Source organism: Henckelia pumila, chromosome 4, assembly GCF_033568475.1.
Source record: "Henckelia pumila isolate YLH828 chromosome 4, ASM3356847v2, whole genome shotgun sequence".
Lineage (NCBI taxonomy): Eukaryota > Viridiplantae > Streptophyta > Magnoliopsida > Lamiales > Gesneriaceae > Henckelia > Henckelia pumila.
This window is the reverse complement of record NC_133123.1, coordinates 121,467,441-121,477,262: the sequence shown is the minus strand read 5'-3', so window position 1 is coordinate 121,477,262 and position 9,822 is coordinate 121,467,441. Positions and strand designations below refer to the sequence as shown.

The following is a 9,822-nucleotide window of genomic DNA, read 5'->3' as shown; positions in this document are numbered from 1 at the left end:
GCTCAAGATAGACATGCCAGTTATGCTAATATTTGTCGCAGGCCACTTCAGTTTGAGCCTGGTGAATATGTATTTCTCCGAGTATCACCTTTCAGAAAGGTGATGAGATTCGGCATGAAAGGCAAGTTGTCTCCTCGTTTCATTGGGCCTTTCCAGATACTGGAGAAGATCGGAGATGTTGCATATAGTTTGGCTTTACCGCAAAATCTTTCCAGTATACATAACGTTTTTCATGTGTCGTTACTTCGACAGTTATATAGCTGATGAATCTCATGTGATTCAGTCTACTGATATTCAGCTAGATCTAGATCTGTCTTTTGTTGAACGACCAATCCGTATTCTAGACAGAAAGGAGAAAGTTCTTCAGAACAAGACTATACCACTTGTGATGGTACAGTGGCAGCGCCGAGGCATTGAAGCAGCAACTTGGGAAACTGAGAGTCATATGCAACCAGAATATCCTGAGTTGTTTTCTTTGTACTTTTGATTTACCATGTAAGATGTAATTACAGTTGTTGTAATAAAACATGGTTTGATGTTTCATATTGTTATCTTAATTTGTCTTTAGATGTTATTTCGCGGACAAAATATCTAAAGGTGGGGAGAATGTAGTAACCCAGAACTCATTTTAAGATAAAAATATGTTAAACATGATTAAGGGTTGGTAATTAATCAATTTCGGAGTGTTATTGGACTTCGAAAGAAAAATTTGGGCTTTTGACTTTGGGCCGGATCGGAAGCTCCGAACCCAGATCGGAAGCTCCGATCCTAGCCACTTCGGAAGCTCAGCGGAAGCACGAGATCGGAAGCTCCGATCCAGGAACGGAAGTTCCGATCTCCGGCTGCCAGATTTGCCCGATGATTCAGCCGCGAGTTTTGACAAGTGTTGATCGGGGGTGAGATCGGAAGCTCCGATCGTCGGATCGGAAGTTCCGATCCTGGCGTGTCTTGCATGCATGCAATGAGCTGGATCGGAAGCTCCGATCCCGAAATCGGAAGTCCCGATCCTGGCTGGGAATTTTGCCTATAAATAGGTCTCGTTCGATTTCATTTTGAAATACGAATTCCCGAGTTTCTTTCTTCAGTTATATAGTGTGAGATATACACTTGAGGGCCCTATCGGTTATAATAGAGGTTCTAGAATAACCAAGGTGTGGTTATAGTCATCCGGGACTAGCGACTTCAAAGGGCTAACTACGGACGAAGGTATGGTCCGGGAATCTATTTAAGTTTTGGGAGTACTTATTAGCTTAGTTAAGGTTTATAGAATTTATGTATTGATATGGTGAACTTTTGAATATAGGCTTGAAACCTAGGATCCTACTTTACTTGAACTAGCCTAGAGGTACGTACACATTGACTGAGATTGCCAGCGAGTATACATGTATATATGTTGCATTTATTTGGCATTATTATATGGCATGATGTATGCTTTACCGTTTTCTATATTCATATGTCATGTGCATATACACGTTGAGCCTATACCTTGTTATACCTGACTATAGAGCCGCTCAGCTCTATACTCGATAGTCTGTCACTGAGAGTACCACGACGGCGGGGGCATTTATGTCTGTCTACTCTAGTGTACTAGACGAGTGTGGTTGCACCCAGAGGTTGATCACTGCGGTGGCAGCACTCATGTGGCGCCGGTTCTGAGCATGACTTTTCAGATGATCCTGTACCAGTCATCATGTTGCATGCATTATATACATATGTTTACTCATGTCTATGTACTGGGCATTAGCGCTCATGTCCTAGTTGTTATCTTGGACACCCTATTCCATGGGGCAGGTCGCAGGATGGACGGAGCTAGTAGTTCAAGGCAGGACTAGGGAGCAGGAGCCTTGAGGATTTTATTATACAGCAGGATTCGATATAGCTGTATAATGTTTACTGTTTAAGTTTTCGATTTGGTTGTATCACTATAGTATTAAGCCTGGATTATTTACTAAGCTGATATGTAAATTATGGATTATGTTTCCGCACATTTTTACTCTGTTAAGTATTTTGCTGTATTAAGTTTAATGCATGCTATTAGTTGCCAGTTAGTAGGTGATTCCATGCAGGGTCACTACACCTAAAATCACATACATGCATGTTTAATATATGTTCTTGTTTACGTTTACATAAATGGGATAGATTATTCAAGATAGATGTCTTCTTGAATTCCCAGAATATTTATGTAAATGTTTATTTGTCTTCTTTGATTTATATTATTTTCTGTATTGAACATGTTTTACGTATTCCATATGATGCTTACAGATTTGTCGGTATCCTTGAGTGATTATATGCCCATATGATTATATGGTTGATGTGTTCAAAATGTGTTTTTAGCTTATGTATGAATTGATGCATCAAGATATTGTTGCATTCATCTTGAACCCTATCTTGATAAGCATAGAGGGCTGAATGGCCTAGAGTGCAGATGACGTTTGGAGAACTGTAGTTGAGTGGCATGGAATGTAGATTTACTTCTAGAGTCAGACGACTCATGGCACGGAATATAGATTTATTTCCAGAGCTAGATGACTTACTATAGTTGCACCGAAGTCAGGGAAATTGAGATATTTAACACCACCTCGATTGGGAGAGTCGGTGGTCGGTTAAAGATTTTATTTCCTCGGGATCCCAAGAACTAAGCTTTATTGGTATCAGATTTGATAGCATATTCCTTGAAACATGCATTGCATTTATGCATTAACCTAGAGATTTCTATGGTTTAGAATATGCAGTTATAAATGCTAGAATGATCTATGCTTTAAGGATTTAGGAATGGAGTATATTTATATGATTACATGTTGTTACATGTTTTGATGATTTAGAATTCTTATAGAATATAGATTCAATATGCTTATATGCTGTATATGCATGTCTTTCATACTGAGATTTATTCTCACCGGAGTTATCCGGCTGTTGCTTTGTTTGTATGTGTGCATTGCATCAGGTTTGGGGCATGAGCGAGTCAGACGTGGCTTGGATAGCTCGAGATTGAGAAAGATTAGCATGTGGTGACTTCGGGCTAAGAATAGATTGTTGTCAAATGCATGTTAGAAGGTGTTGGTTTAGTTTGAGTTTTGAAAACTTAGAATTGAGTTTATTGTATTGCACCTTAGAAACATGTATGTGATTATTGTTATGTCTATATATGCATGTGTTTATGGGTTTTTTTTTATTTCTAATGTAAATTAAAAAATAAATTTCAAAAATACCGTAAAATAAAATTTTTTTCACAAATACCGTAAAACGCCAAGTCTGACAGCGGACGTACGTGTACACGTAGGTATCGTCCTCTGCCACGAGGCGTGGCGTCCTCCGCCACGGGGCGCGGACGCTGCCCAATTTAAAATTATTTCGTTCCTCCATTATTATTTCTGCTGCCCCACCCACCTCTCTTAATTTTTTCAGAAACAATTTCGTCCTCCATTATTATCTCTACAACATTTCTTCCTCCTCTTCTCAATTTTTGTTTATTTGACAGTTGATTTCTCCGTCATCGTTGTCCGATTGCAAATCCGAGAGTAGTTTTGGAATCCTTGCAACGAGAGTTTTTTTTACACCAATTTTTCGAGTTTTATTCGCCATCTCGGAAACATTGTCCGATCAATCGTGTTTTTTTTCACCGTTGTTCATCGCCGCCGATTGTTGTTCAAGGTAAGAATAAAATATTTAGATTGGTTGGAGCTCTATTTCAAAATTTGAAGGTAAATTCGAGATTAGAGTTTTGAAATTTGGGTGTTTTGGTTTAATTAAGTTACTATAATTGAATATGTTTAATTGTTGTTTGTAGGTACTTAAAAAAAAGCCATTTAAAGGTATGGATTATTTTTCAGAATTTTTTTAAGCATTATTTTGAATTTTAAGTTTATTTTAATAATATGTTTTAGTATATATTTCAAATTTCTTATTTTTTATAATTAAATATATTATATTAATATAATAAAAATTAAATGTATTAATAATAAAGAATAATTAAGCTCCCTTCCTCCAAGACTGGAATCAGGAAGAGCGGGTGAACATTTGTAGTTGTTGGTGGATGTTATTAAGATTATAACTAAAATTAAATTAATAATATTTCAAATAATTATTTTAAATTTTATTGAAAATATTTATTTATTTACTCAAATTCGTAATGCATAATTAAATTATTTATTACTTATTTTGTTATTATTTGTTCAAATTTATATATTTTATTATATTGTTATAATTATCTATTGTAACGATAAAAAAATATCTATGATAATATTTATTATGTTTATCAAGTGTGTAAATATAATAATATTATTTTAAAATCATTATACTTACATAAAGATATAGATTTTAAATCAAAATATTAAAACATCTAATCAAATTTAAAAATTTGAAATATCTAATCAAATATCATATTTTGAACCAAAATTATAATATATATACCATTAATGAATTTTTTTATACAAATATATGTAAAATTAACTAAAATTAAATTAATAATATTTCAAATAATTATTTTAAATTTTATTGATAATATTTATTTATTTAATTATTCAAATTTGTAATTAATTTACACTAATTACACCTAAATTACCTCCTAATTACCCTACCCTATTAACGTCCAAACCCTTCCCATCCGCCTCCACCCCCTTCCACCTTCATTTTCACGTTTCCACCAGAAGCATAAATCTTATAATATATATAAATATAGAATTATATATATATATATTAAAAGACTAAAAAATATATATATATAAACTTTATTATTGTTATTGTTATTATATTAGATATATATGCATATATATTACCTTATTATTGATATACTATATAAATATAGAATATATATTATATATATATATAAACTTTATTATTGTTATTGTTATTATATTAGATATATATGCATATATATTACCTTATTATTGATATACTATATAAATATAGAATATATATTATTAAATTGAAATATATATATATATATATATATATATATATATTTTATTGTTATCGTTATTTATATTAAATATGTGCATATATAGACATATATTGTTATATGCATAGATTAAAATTTATTATATTTTATTTTATTTTTATGTTTTGTTATTTTGTAATTTTATAATATGTGTTTATTGATTTGCATTATATAATTGTTAGTATATTTGTCAGGATGACAACAAATCGAGGGCCAATAGATTTCAGTGTGCTATATTTACAAGCAACACATATGTCGTCAGAAGTTTCCACAAAAATAATTGATGACATAGTTCGAGTCAAACGATCCGATAATTTGATTTGGCAGTTATTTAATGATCATGGTCTGCACAGTCGTGTGATTGCATATTTAAATAACATGGGGTTTTATGGTGTTTTGCTGTGTGGATCTCGACAATATGATAATCATTTAATTACTGCTTTGGTTGAACGATGGCGACGTGAAACACATACCTTTTATTTTAGATGTGGTGAAGCAACCATTACTTTACAGGATATTTTCATTATTTGGGGTCTGCCTATTGATGGTGAGCCTGTAATTGGTATAGATGTTTCACACAGAGTTGAAGAGTGGCAGCATATATGTTTGAATTTATTGGGATTTACGCCACTCACGTCGCATTTCAAAGGTGGTCACTTATCGATGACTGCTTTATATGAGCATTGCATGGCTGCACATATCGATGATAATAGTCCAGAAATAGATGTCATAAAATATACCCGTTGTGTAGCATTAATGATTATTGGAGGAATCATGGTTCCAGATTATCAAGGAGGATCTGTTAGATTGATTTTTTTGCAACTACTTTGGGATATTGAACGCATAAGATCTTATAGTTGGGGAAGTGCAGTTCTGGCATTTCTATATCGTGAGTTATGCAATGCAACACGGATAGGAAAAGCTATAATATCCGGGCCTCTATTTATCCTACAGGTATAAATTTTTAAGTTCATCTAATATCATATTATAATAATTTTTAATTTAATTTATTACTGATGGCAGATATGGGCATGGAACAGGATTACATTTGTTAATCCTGATATGAATGAATTATCTCTGATTGTGCGTCAAAATGAATTCGAGGAAAATATTCCATATGCTCTTTATGGTGCACGGTAATATTTGAAAAATATTAGCATTGTATAAATTACAAATTTATTTTGTAATAATTTTAATAATATTTTTTTATTGTAGGTGGTCAAATGTGTTTAGTTACACTCATTTACCAACGCACGCTGTTAGAATTATAAGGGATTGCTTCGATCGTATGACTAATGTCGAGGTGTGTTATTGGATTATTGAAACTTTACAATAATTATATTAATTTATATTTATTAATTAAAATTGATTTTATTATTATTATGCAGTTTAACTGGATAGTTTACAACAAAAAAGATGTTGATGTTAAAGCGATCATTAGTACATACGATAATAGAATCTGGCGATGTGTTTGTCCTCTGATTTGTTTTGATATTGTGGAGAGGCATCGTCCTGATCGGGTCTTGAGGCAGTTCAAAATGCGACAATCTATTCCTAGGCCTGCAGTTGACAACGATAACCTACACAATGTTAATAGAATAGGCCTGCAGTGACATCGCATGTGCAACCAGGAAACCAGGTAACCTAAAGCACATTATGTACTCTGGCCAGAGATTTGTCACACTATATTTCCTCAGATTGCATAGGATATCCAGGCTTGCACGCGTATGGTGAATTCTTGACAACAAAACATTGACTCTATATGTGTCGTAACTGCACCCAATCTCAACACATGATGACCCTCATGGAGCCGGTAAACGAGTCAAAGTACAGTACTAGCATATAGAGTTTCCATGATGTTTCAAGTAGTAAGGACAAATGGTGTACAACCAAAACCACGGACACATCCACTCGACAAGTGAGAACCACTTGGAAAGTCCGAATAGGGTAGTTCGATCATCCATCCAATGAATATCCATTTGCATGCTTTTAACATCTCCATGTTCCATACCAATGAAATGTGGTACTCAGCATCGCAAATGCTAGTCTCAATATCGAGCGATCCTTATCCTCATTACCGACGGCTCAATTGACTAGGAACATGTTTAGAATATACAGTGATTATAAGATATGTTTCATGATAGTCATCCATATCCACTATCACATCTTACATGCACTCTTGTATATTCAAGGTCTTTATCTAAACTTCGTATAGTACGTCTCAACATAAAAATATGACAAAAGATAAAGTAAATGTCAATAAAGAGTGTAAATTACATTAAACAAAGATCGTTTACAATAAGAGTCATCAAAGCCCCCAGCCACAAGTTGGCTAGTAGGGCACCCACTCTTTCAGTAGTCAGTTGTCGCCTCAACTCAATGAATCTCTACTGACACTCATCCGACCAAACAAAATAAAATCTTTCCATGTCAACTGCATCAATGGTCTAGAAATATGTGAGAAATTCTCGATGCACCGTCGATAGTACCCTGCTAAGCCCATGAAACTAAGAATCTCAAAGGATGTCTTCGGACGCGACTAGTTCAGAATAGACTCTGTCTTACTTGGATCCAATGAAACACCATCCCGAGAAATGACATGACCAAGAAACACTACTCGATCGATCCAAAACTCGCACTTGTTGAACTTGACATACAATTGCTTCTCACGAAGAATCTGCAGTACAACCCTCAAGTGTTGTGCATGCTCATCAATACTACACGAATAGACCAAGATATAGTCGATAAAAACCACGACGAACTTATCCAAATAATCCCAAAAACCCCATTCATATAATCTATGAAAACTGCATGTGCGTTCATCAGATAGAAAGACATCACTAGGAACTCGTAGTGACCATACCTCGTATGAAATGCAGTCTTCGAAATGTCCTCATCTCAGACTTGCAAATGATGATAATCGCACCTCATTCCAATCTTAGAATACACTGAAGTAGTCTGGAGTTGGTCAAACAGATCATCAATGCGCAATAAAGGATACCTATTCTTAATCGTCATTTGCTCAACTGTCTATAATCAACACAGAGACACATAGAACCATCTTTCTTCTTGACGAATAACACTGGCGCTACCCAAGGTGAAACTCTCAGTCGAATGTATCCCTTGTCTATCAAGTCCTGCAACTGCTGTTGCAACTCTTTTGTATTTGAATGTGCTAGACGATAAGGTGAACAAGAAATCGGAGCCGTCCCTGGCACAAGTTCAATCCCAAACTAATATCTCTGGCTGGAGGAAAACCTAGGATCTCATTAGGGAAAACATCTGGGTGCTCACGACAATCGGTAAATCCTCAATAGCTCTAATCCCTTTTGAAATGTCAATCACATAGATAAGGTAGCCTTCCTCTCCTGTCTCCAATGCTCAACAAGATCTCAGAGCTAATACCAAAGACATATGGGGTCATGCTCCCTCACCATAGAAAAACCAACTATTGCCCTTAGCCGGATGAAACTGAACAATCTTATGATAACGGTCTACAGTAGCTCGGTACGAAGTAAAAAGATCAATACCCACGATACAATCAAAATCCTCCATCGCTAAAATCATCAGATTTGCTGTCAAATCAAAAGCCTCAAATTCTAGAGAGCAGCCCATCACTAGACGCTTGTCCAAAGCTGAATAGCCGATAGGGGTAGATATAGAAAGTACTACATCTAGAGACACATATGACAATCTATGACGCTTGACAAACCGGGCAGTAATAAAAGAATGTGATGCACCCATATCAATGAGAAAGAATGCAAGAATACCACATAAAAGAAATATACTTGAAATGACCCTCTCTTTATCCTCATTGGCATGATCTTGGCTTAGTGAAACACCTGCCCCGGAACACGAGGTCTCAAATTGGTGCTCCCCATCGACTATCACTATGGCCTCTGTGATACTGAAGCCTGAGAAACAGAACCAGATGCTAATCCTCCAAATATCTGCGGACAATCCTTTTTCATGTGGTCAACCTTGCTACAATAGACGAAAGCTCCTGCCGCCTTACAGCACTTGTCGGACGGATTCCAACTTCCATAGTCTTTCATTGACCCTTATTTCAAAAACAGAAAAAATCTCCAGAACTAGAGGAAGAAAATGATGTAGAAGACTTATTGAAAGATTGGGTCTTCGGTCCCAAAGTGCTCGTTGGACGAGAAGACTGAATGAACCTGTTGTGCTGCAAGCTATTCTCTGCTTGTCGACATCGGTTCACAAACCACTCATACGGTGTCGGATCATTGCATACAGAACCTCGGTTGAAGATATCTATATTAAGGACCAGGAGAAATTTATTATACTTGGCCTCAGAACTGACATTGATATGCAGGAAAAATGGCAGCAACTCGAAGAACTTTTGATAATACTTATCAACAGTCAAACTACCCTGCTTCAGGTTTAGGAGCTCAATGGATTTGTCCTGATGGAGTGCAGGAGGAAAATACAGCTTTAGAAATGCAGCACGGAACTTTTCCCAAGTAACTGCACCACACTCATGCAACATGGGTGCGGACACGGACTTCCACTATTTGCGAGCGCGTCCCACCAACAAGAAATCGACGGCCTCCATGCGCTGATCCTTAGTACAGTGGAATACACGAAAACAACTCTCCATATGTTCCAACCAGTTCTACGCATCCTCTGGTGTCTCATCTCCAAACAATGGTTTAGGCCCCATGTAGTAGTCCGGTTTTATTTTACAAGATTAAGTTGCTAATCATGTTTAAACTTAATAAAACATGATTAATGGAGTTGAATATGATCAATCGGACCAAGGAATAGGGTCCAGAATGCTCGGGAAAATGCTTATTGGGCTTGGAACATTCGGAAGTTCCAAACCAAGATCGGAGCTTTCGATTGGATCGGAACCAACGAATCAG

The 9,822-nt window shown here is 35.7% G+C and overlaps 2 protein-coding genes across 2 annotated transcripts; one reads left to right on the top strand and one right to left on the bottom strand.

Moving 5' to 3' along the window:
• Positions 1-5,314: 5,314 nt before the first annotated feature.
• On the top strand, positions 5,315-6,549 carry LOC140861645 (serine/threonine-protein phosphatase 7 long form homolog). The gene is made up of 4 exons (XM_073264667.1): positions 5,315-5,890; positions 5,960-6,072; positions 6,152-6,239; positions 6,325-6,549. The coding sequence occupies exons 1-4, from the start codon at positions 5,315-5,317 to the stop codon at positions 6,547-6,549; spliced, it is 1,002 nt and encodes a 333-aa protein (XP_073120768.1).
• A 1,807-nt stretch (positions 6,550-8,356) lies between these two features.
• Positions 8,357-9,446, bottom strand: LOC140861644 (uncharacterized). Its single transcript, XM_073264666.1, has 2 exons — positions 9,011-9,446; positions 8,357-8,850 (listed from the first exon to the last, which is right to left on the bottom strand). The coding sequence occupies exons 1-2, from the start codon at positions 9,444-9,446 to the stop codon at positions 8,357-8,359; spliced, it is 930 nt and encodes a 309-aa protein (XP_073120767.1).
• Between the last annotated feature and the right edge of the window lie 376 nt (positions 9,447-9,822).

Coding starts and splice junctions, on each gene's coding strand:
- LOC140861645 (XM_073264667.1), top strand. CDS start 5,315: ATGGGGTTTTATGGTGTTTTGCTGTGTGGATCTCGACAATATGATAAT. Junction 5,891..5,959: donor GGCCTCTATTTATCCTACAG/GTATAAATTTTT, acceptor TACTGATGGCAG/ATATGGGCATGGAACAGGAT. Junction 6,073..6,151: donor TATGCTCTTTATGGTGCACG/GTAATATTTGAA, acceptor TTTTTATTGTAG/GTGGTCAAATGTGTTTAGTT.
- LOC140861644 (XM_073264666.1), bottom strand. CDS start 9,446: ATGTTGCATGAGTGTGGTGCAGTTACTTGGGAAAAGTTCCGTGCTGCA. Junction 8,851..9,010: donor TAGTTCTGGAGATTTTTTCT/GTTTTTGAAATA, acceptor TCTGTTTCTCAG/GCTTCAGTATCACAGAGGCC.